This window comes from Pteronotus mesoamericanus, unplaced genomic scaffold, assembly GCF_021234165.1.
Source record: "Pteronotus mesoamericanus isolate MK-2021 breed Mesoamerican mustached bat unplaced genomic scaffold, CSHL_Meso_final contig_164, whole genome shotgun sequence".
NCBI lineage: Eukaryota > Metazoa > Chordata > Mammalia > Chiroptera > Mormoopidae > Pteronotus > Pteronotus mesoamericanus.
Window position 1 is genome coordinate 20,202,893 of NW_026555065.1, and position 20,396 is coordinate 20,223,288.

Sequence of the window (20,396 nt, forward strand, 5' to 3'; positions counted from 1 at the left end):
GGAGAACATTCCTTAAGCATCTCTATGTTCCAAGTGCTTTAACATTAAGACACTTAATCTCCACAAACCTTTGATGAAGCCATTATTATCTTAATTTGTGTAACTGTGAGAATAGAGGCTCCAAGAAGTTAGAAGCCTTTTTCAGTTACTTAGGTATAGATTTCTTAGGGAAAGTCAGTAGTTCTGTGTGGTAATTACATACATGGATGGGTAGCATGAGACAGTGGTAAGAAACAGATTGAAAAGCTAGAATTCCCCCAGATAATGGAAAGCCTTATTAAATCATGTCCTTTTCACTGCAGTAGGCTGGCTTACTTCCTTGTTAGCTCTGTAACCAAAGGCAAGTACACTTAAGCTCTTTACCCGAATTTCCTTGTTTTTAAAATGGAGAGGGTGAGGAGTGATGTCATCCCACCTACCACAAAAAGTTCTGTTAGGAGCAAATGAGACAGATTCTCCTGGATGTGAGATGTGGGACAGCCAAAATAGCCAGGAGCTTGCGGCCACAGGCAAGAGCCAGGTGGGAAGGGCCAGAAGAAAGAGGTGGCTAGAAAGAGGCCCAGACAGTGGCCACAGGAATCTAAGGCCTCATTTTAGTGTCAGGGCTTCATTCTCTATGGCAGGGTTTCCTGTAAAGAACAAGACAGTAAACGTTTGCAGCTTCGCATAGTCTTTATCACAGCGACTTCACCATGCCCAAAACTAGCCATAGATAGTAGGTAAATGAATGGACACGGCTGGGTGCCAATAATACTAACTGTGGACATTGGAAAAAACTAAAACCCAAAATTTTGTTAGTTCCAATGAATTAATGTAAAGAAGACATTCATACAATCTTTTGAAACTCTTCCTTAAGCCTTAAGTTTCTAATATATCCAAAGGAAGTCTATATATCTAATATAGGAAGTTTCTTCCTATAATATTTATAATATTCTTATAAATAATATTAGACATAAGAAATATATTAAACATTTTAAATCAGAATGTTTCAATCTTCGCACTGTTGACATTTGAGGCCAGAGAATTCTTTGTTGTGAGGGCTGACCTGTGCGTTGTACAATGTTCAGCAGTGACCCTGGCCTCTACCCAGCAGATGTCAGTAGCATCCTCCCCTGCTTTTGTAACAATTAACTAATGTCTCAAGACATTCCCCAATGTCCCCTGGGAGGCGAAATAGACCTACTTCCCACTGAAAACCACTGTTTTAAAGGATTCCCTGTAAACATGAAGCAAAAAATGGTCCTGAAGCAGAAAACTAAAACCAAGTAAGGGCCTTTAAAGAATGGACATGCCTTTCAAGTTTGCATACAGGAGATACTTTTTGTTTACTATGTAATGTTAAAGACTTTGCATGTGTGACAACCAGAAAAAATTTTATTATTAAATATTCATATAACTTTCATTTGTACTTTTAGTACCATAAGTCTAGCTCATCCACCAAACTCCCCAAGAAATGCAGCCTTTCGCCACAGTACACGTTACATACAAAATCACATTTATAGCAGACTGCATCACATAACTTTTAAGATGGCAACTAGAAGCAAGATTTGCAAGATTTCTTTTGGTATGGTAATATTTATTATTTCACATATAAACTCAGACAGAGCCCATAAGAGCCTATTTAGTTTAGCCAAATAATGGAAAGACAAATGCTGATTTTCATTATTGGCATAGAGTGAACCAAAATGAAATTTTTACATTTGCTGTTAAAGGTCATGGTGAGTTAGTTGTAGAGCAGGAATTCTTGAGTACCTTAATACCTTTGCCATCGGAAAATCTGTCAAGATCAAGACTTACAAAAACGGGCCAGCCTTAGGCACACACAGCATTGGTGTAGAATTCACAGCAGTTAGCAAGGGCTATGGCACTGAACTCTTTATTTTCCCATGGACCAGAAAAAGAAGCATTGGTGCCGTTCAGAGAAGTACTGAAATGAAAAGCCAGAGAGATACACAGTGGGTCAGATTTTTAAAAAATGCAATAAGGCATAGCAATAAGTTCTACCAAGCAACTGAAAAACAAAAATAAAGACCTGTTAATGGATCCAATCACAATGACCAATTGAATAGAACAGAATTAAGTGCATGTTTTCTCATTCGTGCCCCAAACTAGTACCTTTATATCTAGTTCCACACCCCCCACCCAGTACCAGGCAACCACCATTTGGCTCTGTTTCTATGAGTTTGACTTTAAAAACAATTTTTTTGATTCTCCATAAAAGTGATGCAGTATTTGTCTTTATCACTCTTATTTCACTTTGCTTAGTCTTGTTGCAAATACCAAGATATTCTTCTTTTATAAGGATAAATAACATGTATATACGTATAGTTTGTCTGGAAAAAGTCCAGCCATTGTTAATATAACAAGAACAGTTTGCCCAACATCCATGTAACGTGGCAGCCAAGGAGAGTGGACCAGAATGTGCATGTGTGAACAGTGAGACTTCACTGTACTGGTCAGTGTGGGCAGTAGACACCAGTTGACTGACTATGTGTACTGTGTGGCCATACATTCAAAATGACTAAGAGAGTGAAGCAATGAATGTACATCAAATTTTGCATTAAGCTTGAACATTCCTTTAATGGGAAACTATTCAGATCATTCAGGAGGCTGCAGCTGTGGGCAACTGATGATTGGCAGCTTCGTCATGAGACAGCACACTCGCTCATGCATCACCTCTCATGCAGAGTTGTTTTGCAAAATATCAGATCACGCAGGGGACTCAGCCCCACTACAGCCCAGATTTGGCACCCTGTGACTTCTGGCTTTCCCCAAAACTAAAATCACCTTTGGAAGGGAAGAGGCTTCAGACCATCAGTGACATTCAGAAAAATACTACAGGGCAGCTGATGGTGATTGGGAGAACTGTGTAAGATCCCAAGGTGCCTACTTTGAAGGGAACTGAGGTGTCATTGTCCTATATACATTGTTTCTTGCATGTTGAATCTCCTTCAGTAAATGTCTCTATTTTTCATATTGCATGGCTGGATACCTTCTGGACAGACCTCGTATATATACTTCATTTTTTTATTCATTCATCTCTCAGTGATCATACAGGTTGTTTTCATACCATGGCTACTTGAATAATGCTGCAATGAACATGGGAGTACAGATAGTGATTTCCTTTCCTTTGGATATATACCCAGCAGTAGGATTGCTGGGTCATGTGACAGTTCTATTTTTAATTTCTTCAGGAACCTCCATACCCTTTTCCATAGTGTCAGTACCATTTTACATTCCCACCAACTGTGGATAAGGTTTTCTTTTCTCCACATCCTTCCCAGTATTTATCGCTTGTGTTTTTGATAATAGCCATTCTAACAGGAGTAAGGTAATATATCACTGTGATTTTGATTTCCATTTGCATGCTAATTAGTGATGTTAAGCACATTTTCATGTACCTGTTGGCCATTTGAATTTCTTTGGAAAAATGTCTATTCAGTTCCTCTGCTCATTTTTTAAATAGGATTTTTTTAAAAAACATTTTTGCTATTTAGTTGTATAAGTTCCTTATATAGTTTGGGTATTAATCCATTATTGGATATGTGGTTTGCAAATAGTTTTTTCCAATATATAGGTTTATATTTTAAAATTTGTTAATAGTTTGTTTGTCTTTGCTGTGCAGAAGCTTTTTAGTTTGATGAAGTTCCACTTGTTTGTTTTTTGCTTTTATTGACTTTGCTTTTGATGTCAAATAAAAAAAAATCATTCGCAAGACAAAAGTCAGGAAGCTTACTATGTTTTCTTGTGTGTGTTTTAAGGTTTCAAATCTTACATTCAAGTCTTTAATCCATTTTGAGTTGATTTTTGTGTGTTGTGTAAAATAGGGATCCATCTGGTTTTATTCTTTTGCATGTGGATATACAGTTTTCCCAACACCATTTATTGAAGAAACTATTTTTTCCCCATTGTGTCTTGGCCCCTATATTGAAAACTAATTGAACATTTGTCCATAGGTTTATTTACGGGCTGTCTTCTGTTCCATTGATCTGTGTGTCTGTTTTTATGCCAATACCATTCTGTTTTAATTACTATAGATTTGTAGTATAGCTTGAAATCAGGAAGTGTGATGCCTCCAGCTTTGTTTCTTCTTTCTCAAGATTGCTTTGGCTATTTGGGGTCTTTTGTGATTCCATATGAATTTTAGGATTGTTTTTTCTATTTCAGTGAAAAATGCCATTGAGATTTTGGTATAGGTTGCATTGACTAGATTTCTTTGGGTAGATGGGCCTTTTAATAATATTAATTCTTCTAATCCATGAACATGAGACATCCTTCCATTTATTTGTGTCTTCAATTTCTTTCACCAGCATTTTACACTTTTCAGTATACAGATCTTTCATTGTCTTGGTTAAATTTTTTCCTAAGCATTTTATTTTTTGATGATATTGTAAATAGAATTATTTACTTCATTTCTCTTTCCAATAGTTCATTGCTAATGTATAGAAACACAACTGATTTTTGTATATTGATTTTGTATCCTGCAACTTACTGAATTTGTTTATTAGTTCTAACAGTTTTTTGGTGGAGTCTTCAGGGGTTTTATATGTAAGATAATGTCATCTGCAGAGACAATTTTATATTTTTTTTGATTTGTGTGCTTTTTATTTCTTTATATTGCATAATTGCTCTATGTTGAATATAAGTAGTGAGAGTGGGCATCCTTGTCTTATACCTGATCTTACAGGAAAATCATTCAGCTTTCTAACATTGAGTATGATGTTATTTGTGGGCATGTCATACAGGGTGGGGCAAAAGTAGGTTTACAGTTGTGAGTATGCAAAACACAGTTTATTCTTCTATTATTTATTAATTATTATATTATTTTTCATAAAAACAACTGCAAACCTATTTTTGCTCCACCTTCTATATGGCCATTCATTATTATGTTAAAGTGCATTCTATACTCAATTTGTTGAGAGTATTATTTTAATCATGAAATGATGCTGAAGTTTGTCAAATGATTTTTTTTTGCATCTATTGAGATGATCATATGATTTTTTCCTTTATTTTGTTAAAGTAGTTTATCACATGTATTGATTTGTGTGTGTTGAAACATCCTTGCATTCCAAGAAACAGATTACACTTGATCATGATGTATGATCCTTTTAATGTATTGTTGAATTTGGTTTGCTAATAGTTTGTTGAGGGTTTTTACATATATATTTATCAGAAATATTAGCCTGTAATTTTCTTTTCTTGTAATTTCACTATCTGACTTTGGTATCAGGTAATTCTGGCCTCATAAAATGAATTTGGGAATCTTCACTCCTCTTATGTTTTTTGGAGTAATTTGAGAAGATTGATGTTAATTTTTCTTGAATGTTTGGTAGAATTCACCAATAAAACCATCTGGTCCTGGGTTTTTCTTTTTTTGAGAGGTTTTGATTACTGATTTCATCTCCTTAGCAGTTATCAGTGTGTTCAGATTTTCTACTTCATGATTCAGTCTTGGTAGGTTGTACGTTTCTAGGAATGTATCCATTTGTTCTCAGTTATCTAATTTTGGGGGGTATAATTGTTAATACTACAACTCACCCTTGAACAATATGGAAGTTAAAAGTGCCAATCTCCTATACAGTAAAAAATCCATATATAACTATAGTCAACCCTCTGCATATGTGGGTTCTCATTCATGGAATTGACCCTTGAACAACTTGGGTTTGAACTGCGTGGATCAATTGAACTTCAGTCAGTTGAAAAAAATTCACATAAGTGGACACACACAGTTCAGATCTTGTTGTTCAAGAGTCAACTGTAGTTTCTTATGATCCTTATCAGTATTTCTGTGTTCAGTTGTAATATCTTCTATTCCATTTCTGATTTTGTTTATTTGAGTCTCCTCTCCTTTTGTTACCTTAGCTAAATGTTTTCACAAAAAAGTAAAAAAGAACATCTGCTAGTTTCAAAGATTTTTTTTCTGTTGTTTTTTTGTCTCTTTTATTTATTTATGCTCTGATTATTGTTATTTACTTCATCCTACTATCTTGAGGCTTAGTTTTTTCCTAGTTCTTTGAAGTGTTAAATTGGTTGTTTATTTGAGATCTTTATATTTTTTCTTAATGTAGGTGTTGATCACTATAACTTACCTATTAGAACAACTTTTGCTGAATCTCATAAGTTTTGGTATGTTGTGTTTCCATTTCTTCATTTGTCTCAAGTTTTTTTCCTAGTTTTATTGAGATATAATTGACATATAAAATTGTATAAAGTGTGCAACACAATGATTTGATATATGTCTCTATTATGAAGTGATTACCAAAATAAGTTAACATCCATCACCTCACATAGATACAATGTTTTCCTTGTCAAGATATTTTTACATTTCTCTTTTGATTTCTTTTTTGACCCATTGTTTAGGAGCATGTTGTTTAAGCTCTACATATTGTGAACTCACCAGTTTTTTTCTTGTAATTGATTTCTAGTTCCTATCATTGTGGTTGGAAAAGATGTTTGATATGATTTCAATCTTTCTAAATTTATTAAGACTTGTTTTGTTGCCTAACATGTGATCTCTCAGATAATTTTCATGTGTACTTGAGAAGAATGTATATTCTGGTGTTGGGTGAATTGTTCTGTAAATGTCGGTAGGTCTATCTGGTATAACATGTAATTTAAATCCAATGTTTCCTTATTGATTTTCTGTCTATATCCTCTATCCATTATTAAAGAGGAGTATTAAAGACCCCTACTATTATTGTATTGCTATCTGTTTCTTATAAGGCTGGTCTAGTTGTGATGAATTCCTTCAACTTTTGATTGTGTGGAAAACACTCTTAACTCCACTTCTGAAAGACAAGTCTGCCTGATAATGTATTCTTGGTTGGCAGTTTTTTAAAAATATATCATCCCACACCCTTCTGAACTTCAAGGTTTCTGCTGAAAAACCTGCTGATATTCTTATGGGGGTTCCCTTGTATATAACAAGTTACTTTTCTTATGCTGCTTTTAAGATTCTCTCCTTGTTTTTAACTCTTGACAATTTACCATATTTTGCCATGTATACTGCACACCCACATTTTGGGCCCAAACTTTCAGGGAAAAAAACTTTTGTTTTAATTTTTTAATTCAATTATTTATTTATTTATATTTAGATACTTGTTTTTTTGTATTATAAAGGAATTTTAGCATTTATTTTTGAACATATTATGGTACAAGAAATTTTATGTAACAAATAATTACAAAACACAAGAACAAATACAAAGTACAAGAAATTTTATGTACTGGTAACAAATTTACAACATTTATGCATCATAGAAGGCCACAAACTCTTTGTCACTGTCAATATCAGAAGTGTCATCTTCTTCAATTTCTACATTACCACTGTCTTCTAAAGAGTCACTTTCCTCATCGTGGTAAATTTCATCATCCTCAGTTCCATCTATAGCATTTCTGATGCCGCATTTTTTAAACAATTTCACAACTACTTCCTTCTTGACACCATTCTTTGATCTTAGGATCCAATCACAAACCTGGGTGATGGATACTTTCTTGATTCTGCCTGTAGGTGTTAAATTATTACCAGCTGACTGCATCCTGGATGTCCACTCTTGCTTCATTAGCGCCTTAAAGGGTTTGTTTGCTAACACATCAAGAGATTGCAGTTGGCTGGTTAGCCCACCAGGTATCCCAGCAAGTTGGGTTTTCAAGACTGCTACAATTGCTTTTGCTCTTTATGAAACATGGGCTTTGAGGTGATCAAAAACAAGCAAAGGTGGTTTTTTTAAGTAATCCTCCAGGCCTTCATGACCAGACTTTGTTAAAACAGATTTTCATTTCTTCTTCATTCATTCATCCTTTTTCATGCATGTGGACAATAACTCCATTTGGAATCTGTCCTTTCAGAAACGTTTTTCTCTTAAAGATGATCATAGGTAGTAGCTTTGTCCCATCTGCACAACAGGCTAGAATAACAGTGAAATGTGTTTTCTCATGACCGCTAGTTTTAACAGCCATGGTCTTTGCTCCTTTGATGTCCACAGTTCTGTTGGAGGGCCCATCAAATGTGAGTGGGACCTCATCCATATTGGCAATTTGGGACAGCTCAAAGCTGTAAGTCTTTCAAAGATTGATAACATAAGAATGAAGTTCCACAATTTGATTTTAATAGGCTGCTGGAAGTTTTTGGACAAGTTTCATTCATGTCCTCATTCTCAAACCTTCTCTCTTCATAAAGTTAAAGCACCATTTAGGTGTCCCTGAGAAATCATCAATATTTTTTTCTCATGCAATCTTTTTACCTTCTTCTTGTATCATCTTGGTCGAAACCAAGATCCCAGTTTGACGCTGCTCCAGAATCCAGGTCTTCGCCTCCTGCTCCACCTCCAGCCACTTTGGAGGTTTCCCTTGCTTTGCCTTCTTCTGTCACGGCATCTGAAGAAGTTTTTCTTCCTGTTGCCTCCACAATCTGATGACACTCTCTGTCATCACGGCAGCTTTGTTGCTATGCTTTTTAGCATATTTAATAACTTTTAGCTTAAAGTTTGCAGTGTATGAAAACTGTTTCAACATTTTCCAAGGGATTTTCCAATAATTTCTCCCACCTAAAGTGTACAAAGAGAAATTTCATGCTGTTCACCCTATGGTAATAAAGTCGGCATCACCTATCTTATCAAGTGAACAACAATCGGCATCATGTATCTTACTCTGTGGATAACAGTATGTCTCTCTCCATTTCATTTCATTGAATCATTGGCAGAAAACTGCATTTGTTGCAAGTTCATCGTAAGTTCAAAAAGACCAATTTTCACACTCCAGGGTATTATTTTGTGTAGATATCATTATTGCTTTCTAGAGTTATACTTTTAACATATAGCATAAATAAAATAATTAAAAATGTTTATATAGATATGAAATTAGTACAATGCATATCCTTATTTTTACCTCAAAAATTTGGGCAAAACTGTGTGCATTATACATGGCAAAATACAGTAATTATGTGTCTCCATGTAGGTCTTGTTAGTGTCCCAAAGGGGAGATTTGCAGTGAGCACCTAAATGTAGCTGATTAGAAGCTGGATTGTCAGGTAGCAGTTGGGAAAGTATGCAGCCAAATCCCTTTTACAGGGAAACTGGGAAATGGGCATTTTTGCCTATTCCTTCTGCACTGAACCTGGGTGTATAGCTACAGGGGGGTGCTTCTGTGCTCATTTAAAAACTGCATCTTTGTTTGCTATTATATGAATGCAAGCTGAGATTACTAACAGAGTTAGGTGATTTGGGGACCTCTCTCTTTGGCAGCAGCCATAAAAATTGTGGCAACTTGGTTTTATTGTTGGAATGAGATGGAAGGAGAAAGTGGGCTCCAAGGAGGGTCACAATCATCCCCTAGAGGCATGCTACTTAGAAGCTGGACCCTCAGGCAGTGGCTTATAAAGTGTGCAATCAGTCCCCTTCTAGGAAAGACAGGGAGAGGTATGTTTTTGCCTCTTCCCTATGCACTGAGCCCTGGGAGTATAGCCCGGGAGAATGCTTTCACACAAACACACCCATTAACAACAGCTTTTTATCTGCCACAGTCCTATGGGACTCATGAATGCAAGTCACATTGGCTATCAGAGCCAGGTGATCTGGGGGTTTGTCACTTGGGCAGCACTCTGAATATTGTGGCAACAGGCATGTGTACAAGCCATTTCCAAAGAAATGCTGATGACCTGATTTTATCATTGAAGTGTGCCTAGGGGAGACGGTGGGGGAAGTGCTCTGGAGAGGATTACAGTCAATACTTAGAAGAAACCAGAAGCCCAGGCAGCAATTTGGAAAGTATGCTGCCAAACCCTTTCTTGAGAAAGACTGGGAGATGAGCAATGTTGCCTGTTCCCTCTGCACTGAGCCTTGTGGGATAGCTACAGTGAGTGTTCACTGCCTGTTAAGAACTGCTCTTTGTTTGCTATAGTTCTGTGAGACTCAGGAATCCAAGCCCCATATGCTTTTAGAGCTAGGTGTTTGGGGATCCTGTCCCTCAGGTGGGAGCCTTATGATTTGGTGCCCATTCCAGATGGTGATATAGTTGAGCTGGGAGGCAATTTTTTCCCAGAAAGAAGTGTGGGCAGAGGCCATTGTTCCTTTACTGACCCCTCCTAAACACAGCCACAGAGCCAGAAAATGGGCACCCTATATGAGATTCCATCAACCTGGCTATCAATGTTTGCCTCACCTGGGATTCCCTGAGGGCCCACCCCAACCAACTTTCAGGTCCACCCAAGCTGTTTCCAGTGGCTTTTCCATACAAATGGCTTGTCTTGGCCTATGCTTCAGATTTTCCTAAATCATTTCAAACAAGTAGCATCTGGTTTCAGCAAACCCTATACCCACTTGCTAAGTTGCTCCAGGGCCAGTGCTAGCAGCAGCCAGCCTTGGTTCACAAGATGACCTCACCTGGGCATTTCCAAGCCCAGCACAGGTAGCAACTATCTGCAGATCACTTTGTAGCTTTTACTGTGTGACCCTGGAAAGAACACAGGGGGTGGCTGACGAATGTGCCAACAGCAATCAAGGCTCAATTACCTTAGAAGGGTGTACACAGCCCACACAGTTGGGGTACCCAAAGTATCCAGCTTGGGTAATAGAGGAGGCTATATAAATAGACCCTACAGGACATGTACTATATTAGGCCACTCTACCAAGCCTGGAAGATGTTGCAGCTCTACCAAATACATAGAAACAAACACAGAGAGGCTGCCAAAATAAGGAAACAAATAAACATGGCCCAAATGAAAGAAGAGATAAAAACTCCAGAAAAAGAACTAAACAAGATGGAAACAAGCAATCTACTAGATGCAGAGTTCAAAACACAGTTTATAAGGATGTTCAATGAACTTAGTGAGGACCTCAACAGCATAAAAAAGATCCAGTCAGAAACAAAGTGTACATTAAATGAAATAAAGAATAATTTACAGGGAATCAATTGTAGACTTGATAAAGCCAAGAATCAAATCAGCAATTTGGAATATACGGAAGAAAAAAAAATTGGAACAGCAAGAAGAAAAAAGAATGCCCAAAAATGAGGATAGTGGCCCTGGCTGGTGTGGCTCAATGGATTGAGTGCCAAATTGTGAACCAAAGGATTGCCAGTTCAATTCCCAGCTGAGGCACGTGCCTGGGTTGCAGGCCAGGGCCTCGGTGGGAGGCACACAAGAGGCAACCACATATTGATGTTTCTCTCCCTCTCTTTCTCCCTCCCCTTATCCTCTCTCTAAAAATAAATAAAATATTTTTTTAAAAATGAGGATAGTGTAAGGAGCCTCTGGGACGACTTCAAGCATACCAACAGTCACATCATGGGGGTGCTGGATGAAGCAGAGAGAGAGCAAGGAATTGAACACCTATGTGAAAAAATAATGACAGAAAACTTCCCTAAAGGCGAAAGAACTAGACATACAAGTCTAGAAAGCACAGAGTCCCAAATAAGATGAACCCAAAGAGGCCCACACCAAGACATATCATAATTAAAATGCCAAAGTTTAAAGAAAGAATCTTAAAAGCAGCAAGAAAAAAGCAGTTAGTTACCTACAAAGGAGCTTCCATAAAACTGTCAGATGATTTATCAAAAGAAACTTTACAGACTAGCAGCAACTGGCAAGAAATATTTAACGTGATGAAAAGCAAGGGCCTACAACCAAGACTACTTTACCCAGCAAAACGATCATTTAGAATCAAAGGACAGATAAAGGGCTTCCCAGAGAATAAAAAGCTAAAGGAATCCATCATCACCAAGCCAATATTACATGAAATGTTAAAAGGTCTCCTTTAAGAAGAAAATATTAAAAATATGAATAATAAAATGGCAATAAATACATATCTATCAACAATTGAATCTAAAGAACAAAATAAATGAACAAGCAGAACAGAAACAGAATCAAAGACTCAGAGAACATTTTGATGATTGCCAGATGGGAGGAGGGTCAGGGGAATGTACAAAAATGGTGAAGGGATTAAGAAGTATAAATTGATAGTTACAGAACAGTCATGGGGATGTAAAGGGCAGCATAGGGAACAGAGTGGCCAGAAAATATATATGTATGACCCATGGACATGGACAGCATTGTGGGGATTGCCTAAGGAAGGGGGGTCAGGGTGGAGGGTATTTAAGGGATGAAAATTTGGATAACTGTAATAGCATAAACAATAAAATATAATTTTTTAAAAAAGTCTGTGCCCTAGATGGGCAGCCCAAACCCTTCACTCCTTTGGGAGTGCCTTCCATTATATGGTGCTATTCCAGGATTGAGGTTTATGGTAAGATTTTGTCTTAGCCTTTCCTAACCATTTCAGTGTGGGTATTTTCTCAGTTGCACAATGTGTAGGAGTCACTCAGCTAGTTTCTGGTTCTCTCAGAGAGAATTACTATGTAGCTGTGCATTCGGTGCAGCTGGGAGAAGGGAAATTCTGGAGCCTCCTATATTGCCATCTCAGTTGGGAGTCACTCAAGAGTATAAATAAATTGGAAAAAATATGATCTCTATCAGATTCTAAATGCTGACACTCAGTAAGTAACTATAGACAGAATCAGTTGCAGTTTTGGAAGCAGAAATGAGCAGGAAAGAATATTCTATTTTTTAGTAAAGTTCAGTGAAGGAAAGACAACTCATCTTTAAACAAAAATGAGCAATTTTCACTTTATTCGTTTACTTTAGATTATGCTTACATAATGAAATCCATTGAACTGCCAGAAGAACATAGGAATCAAAACTATGCCAGTCTATCCAGTTTCTTATTCACCTTTAATAGTATATTAAAAGGATTATTTTTTCAAAAGATGTTGGTTGCCTACTCTGATGGAACATCAAAAAAAAAAAAAGAGGGTAATATCTGTTAACTTGGCATAGTAACCTGTTGCGCAGCTAGCACCCAAACATTTGTCTATATAGTGAACAGATAGATCACTAACTTAATGATAACTTTCAAATATAACTCCAGGTTTGATTTCTCTCCTGAACCGCAGACTCCAATTGTCCTGTGAGTAGCTTCACATGGAGGATCTATAGGTACCTCCAAGTCAATGTATCCAGCTGAATTAAACTAAGCCACAATCTTTCCCCTTGATTCCCATTCCTGGAACTAGTCCTTTTCTCAGTGAAATAATGGTGCCCCTTAGACCCACCTGCCCAAGCCAGAAAGGAGACAGTATTTAGGGCTCCTTCCTCTTTTTCACTCCATTCTTCCCTCTTATCTAGCAATGACAAATGCTATTAATTCTCCCGACCTATTGCATCTCCATCTTCATAACCACTTAGTATCAGCTGTCACCATTTCTCACTTAGACTATTAAACCAATGTGTTTATTGGTCTCCCTGACACCTAAAGGCTATAAAAATGATCTTTTTAAAAATGTTATTATGCCAATGTTCATAATTCTGTAAGTCAAATCTATATTCCTTAGCATTTCGTATAAGGCCTTTTAAGATTTAGCCTCATCTCCAAGAACTCTCTTCATTGTCTTCAGAACTCTCTTCATTCACCCACATATTCCTACTACATACATCTTTTGCTTTGGAAGAACCAAACATTCTAGTTCCTCGATTCTTTATGTGTATCTTATAACTAGCTCTTTTAGTTTAATGATGTATGCTCTTTATTTCCTACTGGCTTCTTTCAGTATTTTTCTTAACCTCTGATTTTCTGTAATTTGAGAATATGCTTACGTGTCGTTTTCTTGGCATTTATCCTTCTTGGTTCCTGGATCTGTGGCTTGGTGTCTGACATTAACTTGAAGAAATTCTCAATCATTATTGTTTAATTTTTTTTTTATATTCCTTTCTTTTCCTTCCAGTATTTGTAGTTGTAAGAGAGTCCTTGGATCTTATGTTCTGGTTTTTTTTTTTTTGTTTGTCTTTTGCTTCAGTCTTTGTTCTCTTTGCTTTTCAGAATTGATGGCTTCTATTGATATATCTTCAAGCTCAGAGATTCTTTCCTCAGCTGTGTCCAGTCTACTAATAAGCCCATCAAAGGCATTCTTCATTCCTGTTACAGTGCTTTTTGATCTGTAAAATTTCTTTTTGGTTTTTTCTTAGGATTCCTATATCTCTGCTTACATTGTCCATCTCTTCTAACATGCTGTCTACTTTATCCATTAGAGCCCCTAGCATATTAATCATAGTTGTTTAAAATTCCCAGTCTAATTAATTCCAACATCCCTGCCATGTGTGGTTCTGATGCTTGCACTGTCTTTTCAGATTGTATATTTTGCCTTTTAGTGTGCCTTGGCATTTCTTTTTGATAGCCAGACATGTTGTACACATAAAGGAAACTGCTGTAAATAGGCTTTTAGTGATGTGATGTGGTAATAAGATGTTGGGGGAGGGGAAGTATGCTATAGTGCTATCACTAGGTCTCAATCTTTTAGTGAGCCTGTACCTCTTTAGGTCTCAATCTTTTAGTGAGGACTGTGAACTTCACAAGCTTTTCTCAGGTTCTTCCTCCCCCTCCTAGGTGGGACAAGATGGCTAGAGTGTGCTGAAGTTGGGTATTCCCTTCTCCCTGGTCAGTTAGGCTCTGATAATACCCTAGCTGGTTATGCTATGGTTTACTAGTTGTCCCTGAATGCAGTCCTTGTTAAAAGAAAAACAAGAAAAACAACACAGTCTTCCAATCAAGATTGCAGCATAGGTATAAATGTAGTACTCGCATCTTCCTATAACCCCATCAAAATTACAACTAAACAAAACAACATCTTTCAGATCCACCTGAAATCTAGCTGAACCAAAGTCCTAGAACTAAGGATATAAAAAAGAAGCCACGTTGAGACTGGTAAGAGGGGCAGAGACATGGAAAGGGCTGGTCCCACACCTGTGTGTGGTGGATAAAACTTGAGATGACAATCTCAGCTGCAGGGATCTCCCTTGAGGAGTAAGGGGTCCCAGGCCCACACCAGGCCCTCCAGCCCAGAGTTCCAGGACCAGAAAGATTAGGCCCTATAACATCTGGCAGTGGGAATTGTAGCTGAGTGAGACTAAGGGCTGCTGGAGTCCCAGGTGTTCCTCCTAAAGGGCCAGTGCATGGACATACTCAGACTTACTGGCTCTGAGCTGCAGCTCTGGGGCGGCAGTTCAAAAGGCACCAGGCACATAGGGTGAAGAACTGAAATGTCTGGCATCAGAACAAGAACTGGAGGAGCAGCTTTCTCTCAGAACAGCTGGTAGAGTTGGCAGAGTCCTTTTTCCTTTTCTGAACCACCCCTCCACACTCAGAACTGGCAGGCAGGTATATTTGAGACTCTATCAACCTGGCTCACACTGTTATCCCCACCCTGGTGATTCCCTGAGACCCTGCCCCACCCAACTTTCAGGCCCAACCAAGCTCTTCCGCTGGCTTTTTTACAAATGGCCTATCTTGGTTCATGCTTCCAACTTTCCTAAACTCTCTCAGACAAGCAGCATGTGGCTGGCTTGAGCATGCCCTGTACCACTAACTAAGTGACCCCAGACACAGCACTAGTGGCAGCCAGACTTGGTTTGCAGCTTGGTCCCTCCGGTGCATCTCCAAGCCCAGCAAAAATAGCAGCCATTTTTAGATTGCTTTGTAGCTCATGGTAGGTGGCCCCAGGCAGAACATAGGCAGCAGTTGACCTTGGCCTGCACCTCCCAGAGTCTCCTGAGCCAGCACAACCATGAACAGCTTCAGAGCACATCATAGCACCACCCAACCATCTCTATAAGTGAGACAGTCAAGGGATGAACTCAGCAGACACCAAAGCCCTGCTGAAGTAAGTACTGGTCCATGGAGTGGGTCCCTGCACAAAAGGCTCTCCGCAATGGTTGTAGCCAGTTCTTGCAGCCAATTGGCCTCGTGGTATATGCCTCCCTTTGATGTGCCAACATCGATCAAGGCTCAAATAGAACAGAAGGGTGTACACAGCCCACACAAGGAATGTGGGGAGTTATACCTGAAGTGCCCAGCACATGTAAACAAGGAGGCTGTACCCCTGTACCCTACAGGACACCTACTACATAAGGCTCCTCTACCAAGTCCAGGAGACTTGCAACTCTGCCTAATACATAGAAACAAACACAGTAGGTCTGCCAAAATGAGGAGACAAAGAAACATGTCCCAATTGAAAAAAATAACAAAACTCTAGAAAAAGAACTAAACAAAATGGAGACAAGCAATCTATTAAATGTAGAGCTCAAAACACTGGTTATAAAAATGTTCAATGAATTTAAAGAAAGAGTAGATGAACTTAGTGAGAACTTAAAGAGGAAACATAAAAGTAGAACTATAAAACATAAAAATACCAGAAATGAAGAATACACTAAAATAAAGGATTCATTACAAGGAATCAACATGGAGTAGATGAAGCAGAGGATCAAATCAGAGATTTGGAAGACAATGAAGCAGACAACATCCAATTAGAACAGCAAAAAGAAAAAAAGAATCCAAAAAAATGACAATAGCATAAAAAAAACCTCTGGGACAACTTCAAGTATACCAACATTTGCATTGTGATGGTGCCAGAAGGAGAAGTGAGAAAGCCAGGAATTGAACACCTATGTGAAAAAATAATGACAGGAAACTTCCTTAACCTGGTGAAGGAACTAGACATACAACTACAAGAAGTGCAGAGTCCCAAACAAGATGAACCCAAAAAGGACTCACACCAAGACACATCATAATTAATGCAAAATCAATAAAATGCAAAAATTTAAAGACAAAAAGAGCATCTTGAAATCAGTTAGTTACTTATAAGGGAGCTCCCATAAGACAGTCAGCTGATTTCTCAACAGAAATTTTGCAGGCCAAAGGGATTGGCAAGAAATATTCAAAGTAATGAAAAGCAACGGCCTACAACCAAGACTACTTTGTCCAGCAAAGCTCTCATTTAGAATTGAAGGCCAGAAAAAGAGCTTCCCAGACAAGAGAAAACTAAAGGAGTTCATCACCACCAAACAAGTATTATATGAGATATTAAAGGGTCATCTTTAAGAAGAAAAAAAGATAAAAATATGAATAATGAAATGGCAATAAATACATATCTATCTACGATTGAATCTAAAAACAAACAAGCAGAACAAAAACAGACTCTTAGATACAGAAAACATTTTGACAGTTGCCAGATGGAAGGGGGTTTGGGGTTATAAGGGAAAAAGTTGAAGGGATTAAGAAGTACAAATTGGTAGTTATATAATAGTTGTGGGATATAAAATACAGCATAGGGAATATAGGCAATAATATTACAACTGTATGGCGTCAGATGGGTGTGAGATTTATCAGGATGATCTCTTAGTAAGTTATATAATGTCTAATCACTGGATTAGAAAGTAATATAATTTTGCATTCAAATAGAGAGAAGAATTCATATAATACTAAGACTCAAGTGGAGCACCTGATAAAGTAATTCTATTTGACCACACAATTCTACTGCTCTACAGACCAACTTCCCAATGGCATATGTTTCATCATGCATTTATCTGCTTCAGGGCCCTACATTTCTACTCCTGGTATTCACTTAAAATAAATAAAAACATAGGTCCACCAAAAAAACAGTGTGTTCTGGTGTATTTTTAAATGGTTCCCTTTTTCCTGTCACGCAGTTGGAAGCACAAGGGGAAAAGGAACCATTTTGAACCTAATTTATCTCCTGGAGGTAAAACTCATGAAAGCGTGGGTCGCCCCCGATGACGGCCCCCCTCCTGAGTTTTTAACATTTAGACTTGTCCTCACTATGCCTCCACCAATTACAGTTTCAGGTTTTCCTACTCCTGCATAGGTTTCTGCAGCAGTTTCCACTCATGAGTTTCTGTTCCAGTCAAACATTACTTCCTGTATTCACCTGTCTGTCCAATACTGGGGACAGTGGCTTGCCCTGTGTCCTCACCTCTCATATGAATCTAAGAATTATTGCTTTTTCAGATTGTTTAGTTTTTAATTTGTTACAACGGAGTGGTGACTTTCATGCTTCTTACATGAGGAACCAGAAAACTACTTATATAATGTCCCAGAAACTGGTAAACAGGTTCATTTTTACACTATCTGAATGCATTATGATTTTATCAAAAACTTTATCCTTTTTCAGTAATCATTTCTGTCTGAAGAAGCCCATAATTTTGTAGCCACTTAGGAGGAATGCCAAGTCTTCACCTACAATATTCCAGTCACAATAAGTACAGTAACTTCTTGTCAGGGAAACCCCACATCCTTTCTTCTTCCCCTGCCCTTCCACTTCTCAGTGTCCCACCAAAACAGGTAACATCTGTCACTTGTCCAGACTAGAGATAATAAATACTGAAGGTGAGAGAAAAGAACATAAATCTAGACCACCTTCCTTCTTAAATACTCTATTCAGCGTTCACATGATTACTCGCAGCCCTTATTTCTCCCTGCTCCCAGAAGATTCCTGAGTGGAGGGCAGCATATAAGAGGAGGGAGCTGGGATCCTCATGCACACTCACCTCTGAAAGAGTTGTCTGCAGCACACATAGGCCTCGTAGGTTCGATTGGTGAAACTTGTGTTTAGGAAGGAGACACAGTCAGTTTCAGCTCCCCTGGGAACATAGAGGATTCCTGGATAAAGGAGACAGAGATACTAAGGGGAAGATTTATACATGTTCCTGAGGGCTCTTAATAATTTGAGTGTAAACTGGAGAACATTGTAGATTGGGTGCCTTTTCTATGCATCTGTGAGGTGGATGATTAAATCAATATTCTGCGAGAGATCTTGTCAGGATGTAGGTATGTGACTTCAGCCAAAGGACTAAGCTGAGGGACCTACCTGCCACACAGGCACTGATAAGGGATACACAGGCTCCTGTGAAGAGGGCACTGACCACAACCTTGGACAAGTCACTCTTCCGGTGGGGTACCATTGATGCTGCAGACAAGAAAACAAAATAACTTGATCTTTTTCTCACCAGCCAGTCCAGGATTTCCCATGAGCCCCAACTGAAGAATGAATAAGAACAAATGCAGATGAATAGCTTCTTTATTTTTTAACCACTAACAACCAGAGGCTGACCAGAGGTACCCTAAGAAGTATGTCTGTCTATACATTAGTCCTGAGGGTTCGCTAACTCAGACGTTCCATAGGTCAAGGAATGTTTGACCCTAACTTCAGTGGTTCCAAGAACACTCTCCCAAGGCATATCTGGGTCCAGTTTGCTCCAGACAGGCACACATGCCTGGGTGTTCACTAGTTGAGATCTGCACTCTTAAGCAGGGATCAGAAATAGATGGACTGTTTTGAGCCAGAGGGATAAGGATGGCAACATTCAGCTCTGCCTTAGTCACATGATGCACATCCCACTGCCAGACGGCAACCTCACAATCAGACAGTAATAGGGCATCAGAATTAGAACAGTACAGACAGATGTTTAACAAAGGGAAGAATTAAACCAAAAGGAAATTGTTTCACCTTTAAATTGTTCAATCAGCTATCAAATAAATCAACTGAATTATTCTACCGCAGAATATGAGTGACATAATAAATGGACACACTGAGCTGTATTTCTTTTTATACTGTATTTCTAACTTGTATCTTCCAAACTCTTGGAATCTGCTAGTCATATTCCCTGCCTCTGCCCTCAAAGACAACTCCACCTTCCTCATATTTTTTCATCCAATCATCACCCACACTCAGCAATATTTTCAACAATCTAAATATATCTGTGTCTGCTTCAAATACTCACTTCTCCCACGCCTGGTGATTTGTAGCTTTTAGTCCAACACTTGCCACCACTCGCTCTTACTATGTATCTGCCTTATGTGTCTGATAATTTTATTTGTCTTTTGGTTCCTTGTGCAATTTCTCTGAAGACAACTGGTGAGCAGCCTAATTTCAGAAAGTACCTTTGCTACTGAATATAAAGCAAAATATCTTTACTTATATATGCACTATGCCCATTTAATGGCAAAGTAAAAGCTCTATCATTATAATCTTCCTCAAAGGGAAAATAAAAATAAAATAGGTCTTTTGGGCCTCAAGTTGAAAGGAAAAAGAGTAACAAATTGAGACTGTAAGCCCAGCCTGGACTCCATGCGTACCCAGGTAGCATGGTTGCCTTAACTCCAAATTAACTGCACCTGAGAGGACTCATTTTGCATCAGCTTCTCTGTCTGGTCTCAACTTGTACTGAAGCACCAGGACTGCCTACTACAGAAGGTGGGATCTGGCTGGCTTATAGGGTAGCTGGGAAAATGAATGAACTCACTCAGGCCTCCCAGTGTGATTCCTATGGAACTAAGATTGGCAAATCCACAGAGTGAAAATGTTGTAATGATTTCAGCTCTCACCTAGGAAAAACAAAAATAAGTAAGTAAATAAACTCAGTTCCATATGTGCAGTCATATATTTATGATAGAAGTTCCAACGGTAAAACAAAAGTTCCAAAGAACATAGAACCCCCATTCCTGTCCACAGTACCCTAAGGCACGTGGAAAAGATGCTCAGAAAATAATCATTTTCTG

The 20,396-nt window shown here is 38.3% G+C and overlaps 1 protein-coding gene across 1 annotated transcript in view; it reads right to left on the bottom strand.

The window, feature by feature from the left end:
• Nucleotides 1-1,812: 1,812 nt before the first annotated feature.
• SLC28A2 (solute carrier family 28 member 2) overlaps nucleotides 1,813-20,396 on the bottom strand; it is a 43,174-nt gene continuing 24,590 nt past the window's right edge. The window contains exons 15-18 of the mRNA XM_054564930.1: nucleotides 20,141-20,222; nucleotides 18,706-18,804; nucleotides 18,386-18,497; nucleotides 1,813-1,927 (exon numbers count right to left, since the gene is read on the bottom strand). Coding sequence (XP_054420905.1) covers nucleotides 1,813-1,927; nucleotides 18,386-18,497; nucleotides 18,706-18,804; nucleotides 20,141-20,222 — 408 coding nt within the window. The remainder of the gene's footprint in view (nucleotides 1,928-18,385; nucleotides 18,498-18,705; nucleotides 18,805-20,140; nucleotides 20,223-20,396) is intronic.